This window comes from Fringilla coelebs, assembly GCF_963513975.1.
Source record: "Fringilla coelebs genome assembly, chromosome: 2".
NCBI lineage: Eukaryota > Metazoa > Chordata > Aves > Passeriformes > Fringillidae > Fringilla > Fringilla coelebs.
The window spans coordinates 4084748-4108833 of NC_140029.1; the positions used below are offsets into that span (position 1 = coordinate 4084748).

Sequence of the window (24086 nt, forward strand, 5' to 3'; positions counted from 1 at the left end):
GGCTGCTGAGAATCTCAGAATTTCTGTGCTCCAGGCACTGACCCCCCAGAGAACACTGCATTGACCTGAGGCCCTGGAGGAACTTCCAGAATGGAATGACAGAACTGGGATTGTGGGGGTGCAGTTTGGATAGAAGTGTGTGATACCACAGGGTGGGAAACTCAGAGTTTGAGGGTTTAGAATGCAGTAATAGACAGAAAGCAAGGTGGAGGCTTTAGGGTGGAGGCTGCTCCTTCTTCTTCACCTTCTTCTCCATGGGTTTGGGTGGTTTTGTGTCATTGGATAAAAAAGTTCACATTGTGAAGAGTGGGTGGTTGGTTATTGGGTTAAAAGTAAAGATAATTTAAGTGTCATTTCTTAATTGTACGGTTTATCCTGAAAAGGCCTTTAAAGAGAGACATGGGGCTCCATTTTTAGCTTGTTAAAGTACTATAGAACTCACAGTTTGTGAGACTGTAACAGAGATAATAACTAATAAACATCTGACTCCAAACAAGAAATACCCTCTCACACATTTAATCCTGACCTTGGCAAAAAACGAAGCAAAGAATCCATTAGTGGGGGAGATGATTTATGAGGAATAAAACATGACTGGTATGTCCCTCATTAGAACCCTGGCAACTTGGAGATTAAAACAGCAATTTAGGGATGAGTGGGATGTTATTAAGGCAGAATTAGCCTGTCCCCAGTGGTCCCCACAGGAATCCTACCTTTGGAGTACTTCCAGACAATGGTGGGAACGGGATAGCCCTCGGCAGAGCAGTTGAGGATGACGGCTTTGCCATAGATCCCGTCCTGGTCGCTGGGCTGGACCACAAACCTGGGGGGCACTGTGGGAAGGGAGCAAAGAGAGACATCAGAATTCCAGCAATTTATTGGCAATTTATTGGGTGTTTCAAAATGGTAGAGCAGTCACATGCAGAATTATAACATTTCCTAGTGAAAAGCAAAAATTAAAACCAGTTTTTTGCTGATCCAGTAACACACTCACTGAGGTTGGTTTTACCAGATAATTCACTTTCTGTGCACAACCTCAATGTATTTCTTGCCAGGCATGGCAAAACCACTGGTCTTTACAGGATACCAAAATAAGTTTATAAAACCTCTCCATGGGAGAGGTTAAAAATGAAGTAATAGATAAACCATATTATTGTGGACAGAAAATGAATGCTTTCCACCAAAGGTAGAAAAAAGAACAATGGAATTTTTCTGTTTACTTTGCTATAATAGTGAACTAGCAAGCTTTAGAAAAAAAGAATTAAATTATTTGATATAAATAACCGTAGTAAATAATGCTTTTATTAGCAATCAAATCACTTAATATCAAAATGAGGGTCTTTGAATCATAACTTCTGATGGGACTTTGCCTTTCAACCAGAGGGAGGTTCAACACAATTTGCTTGCATTAAGTTGATAAGAAATCTTATTTCAGTGCATCAATGCCCACATATTATTAAACTTATCCCAACGTAGCATAAAACCACTGCAGTGAGTATTCCACATGTACCTATTTATACATAAATAAAATAAGAGCTGCTTATCTCAAGGAAAAGCTCTACATGTTCCAAATACAGGTACACAGTGAAGAAAATATCTTGTGACAATGTTAGGTCAAAAAATTTGACATGAAAGCCTGATTCTCAGTCCAAGTCTCAGTAAAGCCTAAACATTTGACAAAATCATGAAAAAGAGCCTGAAAGTTGTGAAGATTGTGGAAAAGCCCATGAAAATTTTGAATATTAAAAGTGTTTATTGGTTGTATTATGGTCAATTAAAGTCACAGTATTTTTTTGACCCTCTGCTCTTTGGTTCAGAACATGGAAGTGTAGATATCAAAGAACAAAAGAAGTCAATGAATTGTGTTTTTATTTTACATATTTTTCATTATGTCATTTCTCACAGGGCCGCAGAGAGCAACTGAACATGTGACAGACTTTTTTCTTCTCAAATTATTTTTTTTTTTGCCTTTGTTTTTTCTGTTTTTTTTCAGCAACACTCTGAGATCCAATGCAACACAGGAGAAATCCTAATAGTTCCTTGCTCTCCTCATCCCACTGGAAAATTTGAAGCCTCATAGATTCCCCAGGTCCAGGCAGTGCTGAATTTGTCTGAAAGTTGAGGAAGACAGAACAAAGGACCCAACTATCCATCCTTGTTCTGATCCACCCCTGAGCTGCCTCTCTAGAAGTGCCAGAAATTAAGAAAGGAAGTCTGGTAAAAGGTTACAGCACAAGAAAATGCAAGGGAGCACAGAGGGGGACCTCAGCACTGTAAATATTTTCCCTGGGGCCTTAAATAGTTATTAATGCCCATGAATATGGGACTAATTATCCATCGAGAAAATCTGTGCAGCAGAAACACAGCAGAAGCACCAATGCTCTAATAGATGACCCTCACGTTTTTTTTCAGTATGAACACTCTCATAATTCATGCAAATATTTGCTCTCATTGTGCCAGAGTGTCCCAAGTTTTCCTGAAGGAGAAACAGGAGCTGCCAGTGTTGGTGAGTGTGGGACAGCTCAGAGTTGAAGGTCTGTGGAAATTCTCCCTGCAGGTTCAGAGACCCTTCCTCACAACAGCTGGAGCCTTCCTCCCTGTGCCTTCACAATCCAGACTCCCCTCCAGCTTTCTCTTTCCACTTTTCATAGATAGAGCTGCTTTTTAAAAAAGGACAACAGTCCTTCACAGGAAAAATAATCCCCTGTTTTAGGGTGGGGGTGTGTGTTCTGTCACCATCTGTCAGAGCTGGGGCAGTTCTCTGCTGTTCCCTGGGCAGTTTTTTCTTTCTCTCTCCCACAGCCCATCCTCCCTGCAGGAGATCTCTGCTGTCCATGGCCAGTGAGTGTCCCTGCAGGGCTGATCCAATTCCACCATCCCATGGGGAGATGCTGCGCCCAGGGCAGGAGCCAAGCATTCCTACCTGGATACAATCTGAGATTTCACACATTCCTACCTGGATACAATCTGCCCTGGAACAGCACAGCAGCCTTTGCCCACTGCATTCCCAGAGGAGCAGCTTTCTCCTGCCCTGCATTCCCAGAGGGAGAGCAGGCCCATCTCCAGCAGCCCTGGAGCTGCAGAGGAAAACTCCCCCCTTGTGCAGGATCCTGCTGCAGCAGAGCCACAGCTGGCACTGCAGGAGGGCTGAGCCCCCCTGGGATGGGGCTGTGCCCCCACCCTGACACACAGGGGACAGCGACTGCTCTCACTCTGGCAGAGGTTTTTCCTTTTGTACTATTACATTTCTTTTTAATTTTCCTAATAAAGGACTGTTATTCCTACTCCTATATCTTTACGTGAGGGCCTTTTAATTACAAAATTATATAATTTGGAGGGAACAAATTTACATTTCCTGTTTCAGGGGAGGCTCCTGCCTTCCTTAGCAGACACCTGTCTGTTCAGACCAAGACATCCCCCTAACTGGACCTTTCCTCACCATGGCCAAAATGCAAAGCTGTTTATTGCCTAACTACAGAAATGCTCTTTGGAACACAGCTACAAAAAACAGAAGGAACCAGCAGTGATAGAGGCAAGAGATACATCTGAACTAGAAAATATATTTACTGCTGACAAACACTTTGGCTTTTTCCAAATGGCTGCCATGCTGAGAAACATTTTTTGTAGGTTATGTTAATTCACAATAGGTAAACTTTGAACATGAAATCCCAGCAGCAACAGCTCTGGGCAATCACCCATCCTGTTCTAATTATCTGCTCAGAGAAAACATTTGCTTCAGTAGCTGCTTTCTCACTGTCCTGTGTTCATTTCATCCCCAAACACACAATGAGGTGTTTTCCAAGGCTGGTGAAAAGCACAGTTAGTTGCACAAATAGATTTGATTTTGTACGACTTGCATGGAGCCATCAGCTTGTTTCACCTCAGTAGCTGTGAGTAAATTTGTGTTTGCGTCTTCTGAAAAATCAATTACAGCGTGCTTATCCATAAAGAAGGATAGGAAACCAAAGCACAACATTAACCCACCATTCTTACAGGTAAAACCAAATGAACCCACCATTCTTACAGGTAAATGATTACAAAAGATGCAATGGAGTGACTGATAATTACTGTCCTCCTCTACCACTGAAGAATGTGAAGAGCAGAATGTCTTTTAAAATCTGTCTTCCAATATAAAATTTCTGCAATTTGTTTTATTTCCCTTCTCTTTGAAAAACATTTTTTATATTCTTCCTTTGCTATGGATGACGCTGGCAAGAAATGCCAATTTTTCAGGAAATTGTTTTATTAAATGAGCAGGCATATGCAGAGAGTTCTGGAAGAAGTTAAGCAAGACTGCTTTGTATAGAATAAATGCAATCAACCTTTAAAATACTATTTGCATTAAAGTTATCTGCTGAAACACAATTTTTGTGTAATTCCATTGGGCACATATAGAAAAAAAAGGAGGGATGCCGAGTGGAAATATTCTTTGGGCCTTTTGGTGGAAATTCTGCCACATTCTTCCACATTTTTAAGAACTCACAGAGATACCCATGGTATGTTTGCCTTTAACACTGACAAGCTCTGAACAAGGCTTTTATCACATTTATATCACTGTATTTTTGGTTACATAAAACCTAAGTTTTTGCTCAGATATTCTTGATATTCTCAATTCTAATTATTGCTTTCAGTAGAGAACAATACTAGAATGGTGACTGCCAAAATTAAATTTTGCTCTGGAGCTCTAGGACCAGGTATGTCATCAGAAATCAGAGAATTTCCTTCTTTGGATCCATAGACAGAACTTGAAAAAACTCAGCCCACACCCAGTAATAGAAACAGTTTCTATATTTAGTAGATCTTTGGCCATTTTTTAGGTCTGGTTATAAAAATGCCAACTGCTGCTCTGGTTTTGAAGACACAAACCCTTGCCACTTAGTCTTAAGATTGCCAATAGAAATCTGAAGAGATGCTACAACAAAATAAAAATTACTCATTTAATGACCTTTCAATTTTTTCTGTATTGCTGTCTAGGTAAAGCCAGAGGATTTTTCTTCTTATATAAATGATGAAAAAGCAAACAGAGCAGACCTTTGAATTTTTTTTTTTCTCCTTGCTCATTTGCTTCTCAGTTTTATTTCAATTTAATAACTTGTTCTGTGCTATGTGCTGCTATAGTTCAAAACACAGTGCTGTTAAAAAACTTGTTCTAGATTTTGATACTTAGATTTAGATTATAAAACTACATTCACTTTCGCATTCTCTTTCAGGAGATCATTAGCCCTTAAAGAAAATATGCTTAGCAAGAATTTAACCAAGGTAATTTTTCTGATATGTTTGAGTTAATAGAAAAAAGTAAACAATTTCAGAAACTCTCTGAAATTACTCATGAATGGGACTGAACAGTTCTACTTTTATCACCCTCCTTATCTCAGAAGCACAGTTCCTTGAGCCTGTGAGGGAGGGCATTTAAAATTGCTTTAACAGTGAATTTCTGGAAGGCCTTCATTCAATGCAGCCCACAGGTCTGTGATGAGAAATGAGCTGTTGAATTATTTAGGGTAAGAGACATAAGTTGGCAGATGCCCACTCAAATGAGGTAAAAGGTTAAAAAAAAAAAAAGAAGGTTAAAAGGAGTTAAAATACCCCAAAAAGGTATTTTCAATATTATGGCTATCAGTCTCAGGCTCTCACTGGGGGAAAACAAAGGATGAAGCAATCAGAACAGGGTTCAGCACCCCCAAATCCTTCTCCCAGGGCTGCTCCATCTTTTCATCCCCAGCCTGGATAGATCCTGGGGATTGCCCTGACCCAGGTGCTGCAGCAGCACTCGGTGAGGTTCAGCATCATGAGATCCCTCTGGTCCCACATCCCCTCCCTGGTTTAAATCTGCTCTGTGCACATGCAGGAATCCCTCCTGACCTGCCAGGAGCCAGGTGCCAAACTCACACATTCCTTTCCAGAAGCACTTCTGGCTCCCAGAGATCAGTGAACCCCTCTGGATAGCAAATCTGAAGGCTCCTGACATGAGCTCCTCTGGTGGGCTGCTGGAGTGAGTCAAGAAATAATCTGTGGCATCAGCCTGGAATGCAGCACTTCCTTTTTACATGGAATATTTGTACTTCACATTTGGATCCCACTGTCAAAATGATGGAGGAAATTTAATCAGCCAAAGCAACCCTTGATGTATTAATGAATGAGATCGTTAAACACTGTGCTTTAGCAAAGATGAGCAGTTATTAAATGTGGTCATTGGACCTAAGGGGTCGATTTAGCTGGTTTAGTGAAACCATTTGCTCTGCAGTTCAAGGAAAAAGATGTGCTTTTGCAAAATGACACCGTGCCTAGTGGTTTGTGCTGAGCAGCTTTGTCTAATGAATACATTAAATAAGTGAATCTTTTAGGAGTCATCTTCAAAGCCACAGTGTAAACACCAGCAAAGAAAGGAAATGAGTTTAGACACCAGCTCCGGCCTTAAATCTTCCTTCCCTGCTTTTCTGTCCCAAACTGCTTTTGCTGCATCACCTCAGCACCACCACCAAACATCACCAAAAAGGTGAAGGCGGAGGAAACTCTCTTACCATCTGGAAAATTCAGGGTCTCCTCATTCTGTGTGCCTATCTAATTATATTCAACACCCCTGGCAAGTGCAAAATGAAAACACATTTAATGCACTAAATGCATTAGGGGGGGTTATTAGGTATCTAAAGACCTTATCTCAATTTTAACTTATCTCAATTTTAACTTATGTGTTCACAAACATATAAAATCATGATTTATGCATCCACTACTATCCTTGAATACCCCTTTCTGGTAGTATCAGTAAAATTTTGAACTCATAATACATTTATCAGTTTTTTTCCTTTTGGTTACCCATTAGAATTCTTTTCACTGCTTTTTATTTCATAAGTACTTCATTTTAGGAAACTCTACAGAAATGAATAACACATGATAAAGTATATATAGATTTTTAATCACTCTTAGACGACAGCCTTAATGAGTAAAGTCTTGATTAATTCCTTGTGATGATTTAAGTAGTTGACAGAGAAGATATTTTCCTCATTTCTATCTATGGCTCTCATGACAGGATCCTATCCTTTGCTTTTACTTATTGGCATGACTAGCAAACCAAGTGTGCCAGTGAATAAAGAAATAATATAATAATAATAATAATAATAATAATAATAATAATAATAATAATAATAATAATAATAATAATAATAATAATAATGAGGTTTTGAGAAGCCCTTCTACCTGCCAAGTTTTTCATGCATTTCCAGAAGATCTGCAGACCAGGGTCTGGCAGAGTCTAGGATTTTGAGAAGGAGAGCCCTGTTCTCACTCACTTCCTACTGAGCCATAAACATTGGGACTAATCAAGCCTGCTTTTCTGTGCCTTTGTATCTCGTGCTTGGGGAGAGATCCCAGTTGGAAGAATTCTTATGCTGGCAGAAATGTTTTGCCTGTTTAGATTCTCTGGTATTACACCCAATGTTTCTTATCAGTCACCTCTTAATATGAAGTTTACAGAGCTCAGCTCTACTGGAGGTATTTTCCCCTCTTCCAATTAGTCTAAAATTAGCCAGTAATTTGTGGAGAGAAGCCTCATGTCCAGAGCATTTGGCTCTGTCTCATTTCTAGGCTCTCACCAAGGGGCTCATGGCAGAGAGAGCTGAGATTGCCCTGAGATGATCTCACCCAGATGCTCCAAAGCTTTATTATCTCACTTTCTCTCAGCTGCTGCCTTCCATCTCCTGTGTGGTGCTGTGGGAGCTGGCCATCCTCTTCCTCTGATATTTAACACAGGGAGAATCCAGCCTTGCTGGCCAGGTGTTTTTAGGGCTCCTCATCACCACTTGGCTGCTTTTGTAAAGCACAAAATAATTGGAACTGTGAAGATTTGCCATGAAGTACCCACAGAATTTAAGCCACCAGTTCTTGTTTTCCTTTTGCTGTTTAACACTCCTGGCAAAATAGCAGTGCAGCTCAGATATGAAAAAAAATATTTGTAGGACAAATATAAGAAATCTATTTAATAGCCTTTAAACAGGAATATATGATGATAAAAAATAGCAGATCTATGTGATCTGACAGAAGATATTGAGGAAAACGTATCTGAAGATGTAAAGATGATGAATTTAGGTTTGTGTATGGAATCTGCAGAAGTTTGTGTGTTCACTAATAATTCAAATGCATCAATGAGCAGTTGGCCTGTGTTTCTTCATTCACCTTAGGAATGTCTTGACTTTAGATTGTACTTCTAGTCCTACCCATTTACTGTTAAATGTTGTGGATTCCCATTTAGTTTAGAAACACAATGGCCTGCACTGTTTTAATGTCTACTTTTGAAATGACTACAAGGACAGTCTAAATAAGGAAAAAGGAATTGTGTGCCATATTTCACCCAATTTTCCTTTCCCATTCACTGTCTGCTCTCATATCAAAATGCACAGGGTGCACATAAATAATATTTTACCAGAACACATCTCCCAGCATTTAGGACAGCAACATTTAAGTTTCAAGCACACTGCTGAGAAACCCTCAAACAATGGGGATTAGAAACAAGAGGAGGTAAACCATCACTCCTCCCTGTATTTTGGAGATAAACCACTTAGATTATTTAGAAAAATATAATGTTTCAGTTCTACAGCACCTATGAACAAAAAGATGAGGAGAGATCAGAAAGCCTGGAGAAGAAACAGGCAGCAGGAAAACAAGCCTGAACTGAAATGTGTACAGGTCAGGTGGGATGCAGAGCAGGAGTGATCACAGGGACTCTTTGGTGGCTGTTTGAGCTCTGACCTCTGAGGATGAGGCAGCTGAAGCAGTTCAGTGCCAGGGAAAGAGGTCAGGGTAGGGTTTTGGCAGAGAATTCAGGTCAGACATGATATTTCCCCTTTTCCTCTGAGTGAGAGCTGTTATCTCAGATGCACATCCAAAACTGATTAAAACATTATCATTTCAAGTGACAGCAAGAGAGAGGAGAGAGAAGAGGATTTAAGGAGGCTCTGCAGAGCGTTACATGGGCAGAAGGATAAACAAGGAGGGGAACATGATGTAGCCTTCATAACTTCCCAAAAATTGCAGGATCCAGGATTGCTCTCCAAGCCCTTGGGTATCAGAGAGTGGAAAGCTCCTCACTATCATGCCCATGGGTTTTTACACCTCCTCAGGAGGTGTAATTAGAGTAGAAATCATTTGAGGGGGAAGTAGAGGTGAAAATGGAGGTGTTGGGGTCAGGGACAGGCTTCCCAAAACTGCTCTGCTGGACAAGAGAGGAAAACTGATTAATGCCTGAAAAGGCAGCAAGAGGCAGATGTGTCCTGGGAGCAGAGGAATTACCCACAGACAGCAGGAGACAGGGAAAGTGCAGTTCAGGCAAAGCCAGGAGAAGAGAGGGCATGGCAGGGCTTGTCCCCATCAGTGGGGGACAGGGCAGAAATCCCTGCACAGAGCAGAAATCCCTGCACAGAGCAGAAATCCCTGCACTCATGGGTCTCAGTGCTGGTGAGGACAGACAGTGGTGGCACAGAACCTGTTCTCAGTTGGTAAAAGCACCCTGGGAGTAAGAAATGCCTGTAGGAACCCACACAGGGTTGCTGCAGATTCATTCCCATCACTTCCAGAGCTGAATTACAGCTGAAAACCAGGAAAAATCCCAGCTGGTTTGAGGTGCAGCATTTCTGAGCAGGGCAGACACAGGCAGTAATGTGAGGTCTTCAACCTTCCCTTCTCCAGAAAAAGAGGAGGTGAGGAAAAGCTCTCATTGTGAGAGTGAGGAATAGGGTTAAAATCTAGCAGAAAAGCTTAGAAAGGAATAATTAAATGCATGTAGTTAATTAAACCACTTCATTTAGGAATTACTAAATAAATGAGGAAAGTAATAGACACCTGTACTGAATAATCTTAAGCAAGATTAAAATCAGTGAAATTTTTAAAAATAATGAAATAATTATATCAAAGCTGGTAGAAAAGTAATGAATCTGTTTACCACTGAGTTTTGGGAGTACTAGCATTAAAAAAAGTGAGCTTATTGGAAAACTAGGGAATAATTCCTTAAGGATAGCATTAAAACACTGGGAACATAGCATTAAAACACTGGGAACATTTGACTTAAAGAGTTCTTCAGAATCTGGGGTATGAAAAAACCCTGAGAAAGATTGCAAAAGCCCCATTAGGATTTTAAGGTTTATTTTGGCAAACTTATAGGAAGGAATATAAAATGTAGAGATGTGCAGCAGGCAGAATTTACTGAGGTTTCTTCTAGGATTATTCTTTTTCTGAGAAGCCCAGGGGCTTGGTAGCAAGAAGGAGATGGTGGAGAGGGAAGGGTCTGACTGAGTTCTTAAAAACAAAAATTTGAAACACTTGGAAAAACTCCTAGAAAGAAAAGGAAGCAATGTAATTTTGTTGAAGTTGTGCACAGTAAGTTTGAAAATACATCATAAGGAATAATCTGTAAATTATTTGGTTAAAGTGTGACTAGAAAGGTTTTTTCCACATAAAATATTTCCTTATTGAATGCATATTCAGATCTATTTCAAGGCAAAATGTTGTGAAGTCATCATTGGTGTGTGAATCCTGCTAATTGCATAATAAACAAAACCAGGAAAAGAACAAGGTAACAGCAGAGTCCTTTCCCCAGGAAGTCAACATCAATATTCTGCTTTTTTGCTGACATGATATTGTAGGAGAGAGTGGTCTAAGTAAAAAATGGGTATCATCAGACTAAAACAATAGCAGAGAATAGTTTGATGCAGTTTCAAAGGCTTGGTCCCAATGACAAAATTTCCCAGGAAATCACTCCTGTGGCTGCCCCACCCACCCCACACACTCCAGGGGTTTTTATTAGTTTCAAGACTTTCAGATAGGAAAAACCACATTACCTTCTGTGCTTCATTGCTCTCTGTGCTCTCTGTCTCAGAGTGAGGGATTACCATATTCCCTTCCATCATTGTCACCGCTTTTAATGAAGGGATGGGACTATTTTGGGGCTAAGAACAATTTATTGCTCTGATAAACATCAGTCTCAGAGGCTGTGAGATTTTAAAGGAGCAAGCATTTGGCCATAGCTCAAGAGTAGTCACAAGTTTTTTGTTACAATATAGAGCCTTCCAACCCAATAGGCAGTTGCCACAGGGTTTATTTTGTTTTTCTAACCTCTCACCTTTACTCACTTCTACTGCCCTTTGGATACTTTTGTCCAACAGGCTTCTGTCTCACATGCACACATTGGCTTTTATTATAACTTCTAAACTCTTAGCTTATTCTGTACCACCACACGCCTACATTACAAACCCTTCACCATCTGATCAATGCAGTTTCCTACATTACAAACCCTTCACCATCTCATCAGTACAGTTACTCACTTACTTAAGGAATATTCTTACTTACAACCATAGAAATATAAGTTTATGATTATTCTGCTTAATGTCTGTATATTGTATTTTTACATCAATCCATGCTTCTCCCAAGGCTGCAAATAGGCCCCTTCCATGATCGTGGAAGTTTCTATTTTAATGATTCTCACACCTCTCTGTTTCATACTTTCCATCTGTGGAAACCCAAGAATATTTCTGTGTCTGCTCTGGGGTGCCCTGACCCCCAGGGCAGCACTGACTTTGACCTTCATTCATGAAGAAAGTTTCCCAGACTTCAAGATAGACTGGAATCCACTAAAGTGTGAAATAGATTATAGAGAGCAGTGAGGGTGTGTCACTGGGTGAGAAATTGAGGTTTTGGGGTTTTTAGTATGTTGTGGAGGGAAGCAAGATGGAGGGCACAGGGTGTGGTCCTGCGTTTCTTCTTCACCTTCTTCTTCCTCCTTCTCCATGGGTTTGGGTGGCATTTTGTAATTGGGCAGAAAAGTCCCCACTGCAGCTCTGTGGGATCAGTTATTGGGGTAAAAGGGAAAATAATGCAGGTGTCAGTTCTTCATTGGATAGTTCAGTCTTAAAAGACCTTGGAACAAGAGACTGTTGGCCATTTTGTGCCTTCTAATGAAAAGCTGCAGAACTCACAGCAGTGAGACTGTTTCACTGATAGGAAATAATAAACACCTGAGTGTGAACATGAAACACCATCTGGAGTGCCTTCAATGCAGACCCAGAGAAACCCACAACTGGTACCCCAGCAACTGGGACCCCCATCAAACAGATACCACCACAAAACACCGATGAATCCCGCTTAACCGGCGCCTTTCAGAGCAATTTCCCCTCCTCACCTCTGACGATTAACTGGCTCTGGTGCTCCACAGCCGCTGCATCGTTCCTGGCTATGCAGGTGTAGTTCCCGTTGTGCATCAGGGACAGGTTGGAGATCCTCAGGGAGCTGGTGAAGTCGATGTTGTCGATGGTGACGCCCAGGCTGGCGGGGATGGGCCGGCCGTCCTTCTGCCAGGTGATGGTGATGGGCAGGTCCCCCGAGACCACCACGCAGGGGATGAAGACCCTCTGCCCGATGGAGAAGCGAGGGAACTCGAAAGGTTGGATGAAAGGTGGGACTGCAGGGAGAGAGGGAAAGAGGGAGCTGTTGAAGCCACCCTGGTTATGGAAATAACACAGCGGGGCAGGTGTTCAGGGTGGGGTTGATGGCTTAAGGTTTTAGCTTTTCTGTTTTTCATATATTTTTAAATTTCAATATTTCCATATATATTTTTAATATTTCATATATTTTAACATGAACTATTTTAATATTTCATATATATTTTTAATCCTGCAATTCTTTAGTGTATAGCTAAAAACTCCCTATACAGTCCTAGCTACAGCTTTCCCAGTTTGGTCAGACACAACAATTTCCCTCCAGGCCTGGAAATCAAGGACACCTCATTGCCTCAAGCCCTGAGAAATGTAAAAAAAGTAAGTTGGAGGGAGCAAACTTGGGGTGAATGACTTCATTACATGAAGCTGTAATTGGAAGATTAACCCCAATAAGCAAATGGACCAAACTTATAAAAGTGTGAAAACCCCTGACCCATCATTCATTTTGGGTGTAGCCCCTGAAGGGGCTTTGTCTGCCCTAAATGTACCTGAAGGCCCTTCAATAAATACAACCACTTTTTATTCCCTTAATTTTTGGCCACTGTTTTTAGGTAGCCCAAAAAAGGCATCAGGATGTGCAGAATCTCCACCTCTGACAGCCCTAAAGCATTGTTTAGCAGGAAAAATCCCATTTTTGAAAATACCTTCTAATTTCCTAGCCAGTGCATAAGCAGAGATGACAAGCAGGGGAAGTCCTGGCTTCTAGAGACACCTGACCTCACTGGCAGACCACTACCAAAGGATCAAGCAGCTTTTTCAGAAATCCCAGCACTGCCAGCTCTTCCAGAAATCCCAGCACTGCCAGCTTGAGCCTCTCCAGGGCTGCCAGCAGTGACATTGCCAGGGGGAGCTCAGCATCTTTCAAGGTCTGGCTTAAAGGTGATGGGATAGACCTGGGAGAGGCTCCAGCTTTGCTTCTGGGATGTGATGACAGGGAGTGTGAGCTTCCTGAACTGCCTTCTAGCACTTATTTCTTAATGCTTCAAGTCACAGTTCTCACTAAGAGTGCAGGAAGGGGAAGTACTCGTAGGACATCAAATTAAGGTAAAACTGATTTCTAATCAGAGGGATGGTACAAGGCATGAATGTTCAAGCTGGCATTTAATTCCTGCTAAGCATATTTGGCCTGAAAAATATTTGTTCTTTCCTTTTCTTTTTACAATACTATTCTCTGGCTGAACCAAAAAAGAAACAGAAAAGAAATTACCATATTTTCTACCAAATTAAAGAATTCAACTTCTTAAAATCATTTTGTTTGCAGGTATTCTTAATAAAAGCTCGTGAAACGGGCAGTTAGATTAAATAAACATAGAAAAAATAATGGGGCTGCCATGTTTTCTTTAGGTTGTGGTTGGAATGTTTACTTAAAAATTGGTAAATTGAGAGGCAAATACTTGTCCAGATGAAAGAATCAAAATCTTCTGCCCTTCTCAGGGGAGCATTCAAACAACCAGGGCATGATCTCAGACTGGTTTTTATCAATCACTCCTGAAAGGGCTGCACAACCAACTTTACAAGCACTACTCGAATCCTGATTTATCAAAAGACAAGGTTCCCAGAGGTTATGCACCTCAGATATAGAAGTGCATTCTCCTGTTGCCTGGGAGATCACTTACACATAATCTGTACTACATTTGAACAGGAGAGATGGAAGGGTACCCAGAGCAGAGCATTTATAGTGATCGATATGTTTGGACTCCAGAGGAAAATGGAGTTGGTGGCTTTATCTAATTGTATTTCTTTCTTCCCTTCAGAAATTCTAAGGTTGTGGTTTCCTCAGAGATGAAGCAGAAAAAAAAAATCTCTCCCAAGTGGTTGGAGTGTGTGCCCATGGACTTCCCCAGCAGCATTTTTCCTCCTTTTATCAGTGTCCTATTTCTGGGATGCAGGGATAAGTGTTGGTGGCCACTGAGCTCCAGGCATTTCCTTTGATCCAAATGTTGGGTCCTCCATTAGGAGTAAGAAAGTTCATCAAGCATGGCAAGAAGGTCTCAAGGAAGGGGAGTCTGTCCCTGTGCCCTGCTCAGGTGAGAGCCCACCTGCAGAGCTGCCCCAGCCCTGGAGGAGCTGGAGCTGCTGCAGAGAGCCCAGAGGAGGCTCCAGGATGAGCAGAGGGCTGGAGCAGCTCTGCTGGCAGGAAAGGCTGGCACAGCTGGCATTGCTCACCTGCACAGGAGAAGCTTTGGGCTGAGCTCAGGGTGGCCTTGCAGGGCCTGAGGGAATTGTTGAGTTTGTGAGGGTCCCCAGGACGAGGGAAGAGATGAGAGTCTGACCCCATGTTCTCAGAAGGGTAATTTATTATTTTATGATATTGTATTATATTAAAGAATGCTCTACTAAAACTATATTAAGGAAAAAGAAAGGATGCAGACAGAAGGCTTAACAAGAATGAATAATAAAAACTCATGACTCTCCTCAGAGTCCAACACAGCTGATGGTGATTGGTCATTAACTAAAAACAATTCACATGAAACCAAACAGACCTGTTGGTAAAAAAATCTCCAGCCACATTCCAAAGCAGCAAAACAGGGAGAAGCAAATGAGATAATATTGTTTTTTCTCTGAGACTTCTTATCTTCCCAGGAGAAGAAATCTCGGGCAAAGGGATTTTTCCAGAAAATATGACAGTGACAGGGAATGGCTGCCAGTGCCAGAGGGCAGGGCTGGGTGGGATCTTGGCAATGAGGAATTGTTCCCTGGCAGGGTGGGCAGGGCTGGGATGGAATTCCATCCCTGTATCCCTGGCAGTACCCAAGGCCAGGCTGGACACTGGGGCTGGAGCAGCCTGGGGCAGTGGGAGGTGTCCCTGCCATGGCAGGGGTGGCACTGGGGGGGCTTTGAGGTCCTTTCCAACCCAAACCATCCTGTGATTTATAATTCCATGACTCCAGCCCCCCCAGAGGACTAAGGCATTGTTCAAAGCCGTGTTCAAATGTTTGTGCAGAGTCTCCTCATGGTGCAATAGGTTGACAAATCCAAATTTGATATTAACTCCACAGTTTCCAGTACAGCCACAGTGCCATTTGATGAGGGGAAGTTTTGACTGTGCTCAGCTGCCACAGAGAGGTGACATCAGGGACAGGACAACAAAATTCATCCTTCCAGGCTTTCACTGGCTGTTCCCAAGAGTGTCTCACTGTCTGGGTTTGGGAAAAGTGCCACTGCCATCCCTTTTTCTCACAGGCTGTAAGGCTTTTCCTGGCTGCCATCTCTCTGATTGCTCTCTGTCTTTAGGCATTCTGAAATCCTGATAGATCAGGCATAGAAAAAAAAAAGAAACTTGGTATAAATGACTGTTTATTTGAACTTTGAGCACCTGCTTGTGCACCTGGGGACTTTTGCTGTCACAAAGTGAGGCAAATTACCTGCAGCCTCTTGGAATTACCTTAGCCCAGCTAGCTCGTTCACATGAGACATCTCAGATTCTTTGTACATCAGCAGAAAATAATTCTCTTAGCATTTATTGACAAGCAGTTCATAGTATGAAGGGGAATGAGGAATTAAGTGAATGTGTCTTGCAAAAGGTTTTGCCATAAATTTTCCACCTGGTGTGTGTAAACACCTGCTAAGTGCCAAGTCCTCCCCTTACTGTGGTGCCCAGAACATTTCTACCCAAACCCTTCTGTTTGTCTCAGACACCATTACTGAAAAATAAAATTCACAACAGGGTGGCAAATTACTTCTGTATTTTCTGCTGAGTGTGTAACAAATTTGAGCCAATCTTTTGCAGACAAAATTATATTAAAAGTCAGACAAAATATTGCCCAAGGATTATGATATGCATCTTCACTCTCCATCTCCCTGATGAAGAAAACAGGGAGAAAGATCATTAGGTGACATTGAAATGTTTTTCAGAAAATATTGATTTGCAAAGCTGCATTTACCAGCTCTAAAATATAAGTAGCAGACTGCAGAGTATTTCAGAAATTGGCTGAAATATTTTGAGGCAGCACATTATCCTTCTATTCAGGTTTTTAAGATACAGGGGAAACCAACATTTCTTCTCCATAAAATATAATGTATATTCAACCTGCAGCAGCTTGCAGTCCTTATGAGGAGCTTTTTTTAAAAGCCAGTGTATAATTTAAAAATCAGTACTTAGAAGAAAGTAAGTAGTCCTGCAAAAACTTTGAAGCATTGAGGAATGTTTTTCAGCTATGGTATTCACCAGTTTAAATTGGTAAAGTAAGTTTTTGATGAGCTATCATAGGAGATAAACTTTCTTTCTGCTCATTTGAAGAAGGAAATAACCACCAAAAAAAAAAATCACTTATTAAAAAATTATGATGATATCTGGCAAATAATTTGTAAAATATAAAATTTTCTGTCTCTATCAATATCTGCACTCAAAAGTAGAGATATATCCTCAATAGAAGAAAATTTCAAGCTTGATGAACCAACATGAGAAGGTTTTTGCCTATACTAAAGCTGTACCATTGCCAAACATCACTAAAAAAAAAAAAAGAGGGGTATATAGTACTTTGAGAGAGAAAATTTATGGTAGGACAGAGGTATTTAAAACCTGTTTAAAATACTTCAAGTTGTGTTTATGTTCCTTCCCTATACATAGCTTTAGCTTGACTGTATTTCAGAGTTTGCATTTGATGGGTTTTTTTGGTGAAATTACACTATTTTATATATAAGTTGTTCCAGAGAAAATTTACATTAGGACAGATGTATTTTAAATCTGTTTAAAACACTTCAATGTGTGTTTATGTATTTTCCTTCCCTATACATAGCTTTAGTTTGACCATATTTCAGAGCTTACATTTGATTTTTTGATGAAGTTATGCTGTTTTTTATAGAAGTTGTTCCATCCTAACCAGAGAGAGAATAGCCTTTGTGCTTGTGTACAGGGAAGGGATATTTCTTTCTCTCCCCACAACAGGCAGAAGAGTGAAAATCTCTGCTTCATGCCACCAAGTGCTGTGTCCTGGGAATCCTTTATTGATGAGAGCTTGAATTAAGTGTCTATTTAAGAAGAGGAGCATGGGCCAGCCTCATTAGTGCTAATACAGGAAGATTTAAATGATGTTTTTGTGCCCTGGCAAGGTCCTCTGTACCTCTGGGGGACTGCTGGAAAAGAGGGCAAGGAGGTTTTCCACGCTGCTCCCCATTAGCAGAGGAGCATCCTTCATTCCTTGCCCTGTGTTCCCTGGGATTTTTGCTGGGAGGAGCTGCTGAGGTGATTCACTCACTCAGAGCATCCTGCAGATCTCCTGCTCCCTGCAGCAGCCAGCTGAACGTGGTGCTCTCAAAATGAGAGTCATCCCCTGCTTTGTCATTATGAACAGCTCCCCGATGGGTTTTCCTGCACAGCACTCTTGCAGGGGCTGTGTCTGCAATACAAAATACTTTTGGCAAGGAATATTTGTGGCTGATGCAAAATCACAGCCACCAGGCTATGCAGGCTCTTAGGGCAGCTGTGTGACCCCAGATTTCGTGCACTGGGAGTGAAAAAGCCAAAATTATTTTGTCTCTACACGAACCCCAGCCATGGGCAAGCAGTTTTTAGGTTTTCACGGCCATCACAGTCCCCACTCTCCTTTCCTGCCATCTAACACTCACTAGCTCCCTGATGCTGTAGTAGGAGCTTCTCCAAAAGGAGAGAGCCTTGAAAATTTAAAATTTTTGGTGGGAACCAAAAGTGCTTTTAAGTCAGGTCTCATCCATCTATGGAACCCTCTCCTTTCAGCCTCCTTTGTGAGAAGAAAAGTGTAAACACCCTGCAAAGCTGGGATGGTGGGGAGTTCACTTCCCTGCCCAAGGGGATGCATTTGCTGTTTATTTGTCAGAGAGGAAACCTTGATGTGGGGATAAGACAGCAGCTGCAGGAGTATTTCTATGCAACAAGCTGATATCTTCATTGGTGAAGTGCTTCCTAATTAAAGACCTCACTTTTGGAACCAGGGAGCTCCAGAGGTGCTGCCCTTGTTCAGCCCCTACCTGACCTAAAGTGATTTTTGTCTTCCGGTATCGCTGTGAAAAGTCCAACTAAATCACTGGAGCCAAAAGATAATTGACAAAATAAACACAGAAAAAGAGCAAGAACACACCTTACAAACCTTAAATAAACAAATCTGCACTGTAAGGGAGAAGAGGGCCAGTTTTTGATAAACATAGTATGCAAAGCATCTTGAACTCCTTAACTGAGCCACTTATTGAAGTATTAAGGTTCATTTCACATTGTTTGCATAATTCACAAATAAATGCATCCATCACAGACATAAATTATGTTTGAAAGATAGAAGATATAAGACTGTGCACAAATCCAGGGAGGTTCAATTTAGATTTAAGGGAAAAGTTTTAGATTTGTGGATACTAATTCCTTGAATACTGGATAGTGGTGAAACAACTTTAACAGACATTTTTGGCTGACCATTTCTGCAGTGTCAGGGGTGAAGTCATTATAGGAGTTACATTAGAAGTGTACTGGTGCAAAGTAAGACAGATCCAGGTGATACTTGTGAGACTTTAAAAGATTTAAATCAGGTATTTTAGTGCAAAGCTAACATTAAGCTGCTGCATGCTGAATGGCAAAAGAAATTTACAGAGACCTGTCAAGAATATCAGCCTGTTCCAGTCTTATCTTCAGGAATTTCTGCAGGTCAGACACACTTGAGACATCCCTATCAAAGAGCACATTCCCTTAAACCAGGCTCTGCCACTGCTTGCCCCCCAAAACTCCTCCCCATGCCCATGATGTGACCTGGGGAGAATTCCCAAGTGTATTTTCCAGGATGTTTTGCACAATGGCACCTTCTCATCCACTCTGACCACAGGGCCCTGGTGTGATTCCTGCACATGACAAATTCCTTGAGGGGTCTGAGCATTTCTTCCCAAGGAAGTTGTGACAAGTTTGAAGGCATCCAAAACCATATAGTGTGAGGGAGTGGAAAAAAGGCAGACAGTGATGTAATGAAAGAAAGATCTGAAAGACATCAAGGCCAGAAGTTTTTTTTCTGATTCAGTCTATTTGCAGTCAGTCAGTAGGACAGATAAGACCTGAGATTTGTGCATGAAGCTGAACCCCCACTTGCCATAATCCACAATTCCAGGCTGAAGCATGCACAGATTAGCAGATTGATTGATGGCAGGATGCACCACGGTCCCAAGAACCCTGCAAAAATTTCCAATGATGTTTTTTTTCCCTTTTGTAGCCTGCATATTTTTCACTACCTAAACCAACCCTCCCTGAACTGATCTGCAATGCAAATTCACCAACAGTAGTTCAGATATTAGAAAAAGCTAGACACTTCCCAGGAAAGATGAGGAGCACTCAGTCAAAGAGTTGCAAACATGAAGCTATTTAGAAGTAGCCCCTGTTTGGTTTGCTTGTATTCTAACATGAAACAAGGCTGGTACAATTCCTTTTTGTGGTTCACAACAGGTGAGGTGCTCACTTTACATACAAGAACCTTTCTGAATCAATGAAATACATAAGCTCAACAAGATCAGAAACAGTCCTTTTGAACACCACACTTTTTATTTTAATGATGCTGTACCCTTCCCTCTCAGGGGCTTCTTTTTCAATTAATTCCTGTTGGAGAAGTGTGAATAGCAGCAGGCTGTTTACATGAGAATGTGTCCCATGAGGCTGATGACAAGAAAATCATCACTTACTACTGATGGCTTTTACTGTAGCTGGGAAAACTATTACTATAAATTACATAATAAAAAAATGGAGATGATAACTCACTCCTGTTCTTAAAAGCTCTGAGATCTACTAAAATGCTGTAAAAGAGATGCTGCTATTATTATTTTAATATCTTTCCACTTTAATGTGTTTTTTTGGGTTTTCTTTTTCAATAGAAATATGAAAATTAGAGGTAGGGTGAGGTATAACCTCTTTCTTTGTTTGCCAACACTTCCCATGATAAGACTATTTTCATTTGCTTGCAGTTTGACTTTTGTTTGGGTAGCAGTTTTCCAGGCCAGGTGTCTGCCTCAGGCTGAGTCATTTCAGCTGGAAGGTTTCAGCTACAATTCTTTGGCCATTTCCAAGAATAATATGGGAGAGTTGGAAATCTGATGCATGGTAAATATCAATTCTACCATAAAACCAGAAAAAAACAAAACAAAGGTATTGTGAGAACCTGAGTAGTCCCACCTGCCCCATAGATTTTGCAGCATGGATTTAAAATGCAGGTGGATGGCACCAGCCTCAGATGTTTTTACTAGACCTATAAAAAGTCATCATAATGATGCCCAAATTTTGCATTCTGAGCAAAACCAAGTCAATAAATAAACAAAACCCCCACCTGAGCACTTGTGGAGGGGACCTTTTGCAGGGACAGAGTCCAAGCAGCCCTGAGCACATCCCAGCACCACCTTTCAGTGGCTGAGTCAGTCTGGTGAGATTTCAGAAATCAGGGCAGATTTGTCACTCCAGTGCTTGAACTTGAAGGATGGCAGAGAGGACTGGAACTGGAGGCTGGGAAAAAGGTTGGGGTATCCAAAGGGAAAAGTTTTGAGTCTTGAGAACAAGGCAGTGTGGAAATGAGAGCTGAGATGGTAAACACTTTGAGTTCAGATTGATTTTGGAACGCAGAGGAGAAGGGCCAGGACTTAGGGAAGGAGGAGCTGGAGAAAACTGAGGAGGACAGGTCATTGTGAGAAGGAATGAACAGAAAATCTGCATCTTCTACAGAATATTGTTCTCTTTAGGATCTCTGACTCCAACAGTTCTCTGTCTTTGGCAAACCATGAGAGCTGGGCTGAACACAGAGCAACAAACTGGGGCTGCTGAGAATAATTCTGTTCTTGGCAAGGACGTGTGCAGTATCCTTAGCAAGGCTAATCTCAATTATTTCTGATGATGGCTGTAACTGCTGTTCCCACTTTGCAGGAGGCAGGTGAAAAGGAGTTCAGTTTACTTAACAAAAAAAAACTAAAAATAAAATTACACCTGACATAGGCCAAAGGAACATGGTTTTATTACAGTTGCAAGGGTGAGTGGTCAGCAGGTGTGGAATACAGAAATTAAGTATGTAAGGAAGTTGTGGTCTCCCTCTGTTCCTTGTGCATTGCAGGGTGGGTAGTTTGCATGGCTTTCTGTCAGAACTAGAGAACTGGCCAAATCATTTGTCTAAATCCAAAAAAAAAAAAAAAAATTAAGCCAAGTTGGCTTGATTTGCAACAAGCCCTGTTAGGACTCAGGCACGGTTCCATGGGAGTTAAATCTGCCAAGCAGAAACCTGCCCCTTCTCCTGCCAGCTCATGCACTCAGCTCCAGCAGCCAGCTCAGGGCACTGCTGCCTTCCAAATCCTGATTTTGGGAGAGACAAGGGAAGGCAAGAGCTGGGGGGAGACAGCAGGGCAGGAATGACAGGAATTTCTGTGGGACAGAGTTAATTGGAGCCTGCAGACCTCTGGCTTAGGTGGCTATGCACACGAGGGCAGCAGTTACTGCTAAAAATGGGATAACAGAGTTCACGTGGTGTCTCATTGATTCTTCTGATCAGCAGGGCAAAGAAGCAGAGGATCTAAGGTCAAATAGCACAGAAGTGCCCAGCTCCCAAGTTTTGTCTTTCCCAGAGCCTGCCAGGTGGGAGGATGCACAGCAAGGCTCTGAAAGCCCCTCTCAGGTTCTCTGGCAGCCAGGAGTTCATTTAAAATTATTGTCAAGAAATGTTCTCTTATCTGCTCTCCTATCTGTGACCTTATAATGATTTCTGAAGGATGATTTAATTTTCATTTGGATGCTTGCAAGTGTCAAAATACTCTGCAGAGTGGACAGCACTCTTGTATTTGATGGCACGCTCATGGTGTTGCATGTTTTTATTTAAATGCTGCTTTAAGCAAGCCTTTATCCCAGCCAGAACCAGGATGCTTCACATGCTGGAGGATTTGGAAAGTGGAAAGTAAATGTGGCAGAGGGCTGCCAACTCTAAAAACCAGTTGTTTGCCTAATGCAGATAAATGCTGTCCCATAGAGCCAAATTCTGCATTTACCTTTGCCACAGATCTGTCAGATAAAGCTAATTAAATTACTCAAATCTGTTATTCCCAGGGGGCTGCTAAGCTGGGTGACAAGGCTGCTCTGAAGGAGAAAACAGAACTCTCAGGAGCAACTTCATTTCAATGGGAGCAGAGCTTTGAACATATAAATGCTACATAAAGGCAGGTGAATTGGAAAAATTAAGCTGTGAGCTTCTGAAATGGAATATACCAAAAAATGTGTGGATATTTTTGAGTTCAGTTGGTGCCTTATTGCTATTTTCCTGGTGACCCAGGTGGCTCTTGAAAATGAACACATTGTTTCTGAGACATTCTGATACAACAGAGATGATAAACTTATGAGAAGATTAATTATTATGTACTCAAAACAGAACATGGAGAGGAAAAAACCCACTAAGTAAACGCTCATTCAGTGTCATCTATTCTGAGTCACCCTTCAGGTGAATGGTTTGAGGTCACCCCCAAAGCTTGTAGCAGAACTGAGAGCAAATCAAAGGACTTGTATTGAAGATGAACAACAATTCTCCCTCTGTTCCTCAGGAAAAAAATAATTATACTGATGGTAGGAGAAGCTGAACTGTAAATAAGGAAATTTGAGCATTGATTTTAACTCCCCTTACAGTGTCATATTTTAGAGTACTTTTAACTTCCAGTATGCAAGCTGGGCCATATTTTGTATTTTCTTGGTATCAAATAGAAGTGCTTAAAAACTCATCCCATTAGGTTTGGAATATGTAAAATGAAAAGGGAACACACACACATGCATTAATAATATTTTAAAGCACCAGGCCACTTTTGACTCCCCACTAGCATGTTAGATAAAATCTGCTGTGGCACTGCTGACCTCAAGCTACAACAGCAGAACATTGAGAACTCTTCAGGTCTGACCTAAAAACCTCACCTGTGACATTTTGGGCTTTGTGGATGAAGCCAGGCTATTAACCTTGTTTTCAAATTACAATGTCTTTTCAAGCCTTGGAGCAACCTGGTCTAGTGGGAGGTAGAACCCCATCAAGGAAGTAAAATCATTGACAAAAGTTACAGCTCAGTCCAAATTGCTGGAGCTGGCAATCTGCTTTCTGGGGGAGGAATTGTCAAGTTGGAAACTGTTACCTGATGGAAGAAAAAGTAATATTTTACTTGAGATACCAGTTAGTGTTCTCAGTGACCTGTTTTGTTTTGATCTCAATGCCTGTGACTGCTGGATTTGTTTTGTCTGGCCACATTCATTTTGACAGTCATTTGAAAAATGATATAATTTAAGAGGCAGCTTTTCCCCACCAGAATTTCCATGGTGGCCTCTTAGTGCAGCAGCAATGCAGTGACTGATTTCTCATTCAGTTCCTAAACTCTATCAACAGATCTGTTATATCATTGTAATGTCAAGCAAAGCCCAACACACATGAAAACAAAAGGTGATGTTGGCTTTTTATGCCACAGCTTGTGACCAGGCCCCTGATGGTCTCAGGTGTGGGAGATGTCATGCCTTTCAGAGTTCAAATTGCTCATGGTTTGAAGCTAATCCCCTAAACTCCTGGAAAAAAAAAATAGCAATTGCATCACTCCAGACTGCTAAGGGCAAAACTAACAGAGCAGAAGGAAGTTGAGATCAGATGTGTGTAACAAAGTCATTTAACCTTATTCTTCTCT

The 24086-nt window shown here is 41.4% G+C and overlaps 1 protein-coding gene across 1 annotated transcript in view; it reads right to left on the bottom strand.

The window, feature by feature from the left end:
- The window catches only part of DSCAM (DS cell adhesion molecule), a gene marked incomplete at both ends in the record, with an annotated part of 453784 nt that overhangs the window by 150015 nt on the left and 279683 nt on the right, over positions 1 to 24086 (bottom strand). Inside the window, 2 exons of the mRNA XM_084226422.1 lie at positions 711 to 830; positions 12161 to 12439. Of these exons, the coding sequence (XP_084082548.1) occupies positions 711 to 830; positions 12161 to 12439 (399 nt within the window). The remainder of the gene's footprint in view (positions 1 to 710; positions 831 to 12160; positions 12440 to 24086) is intronic.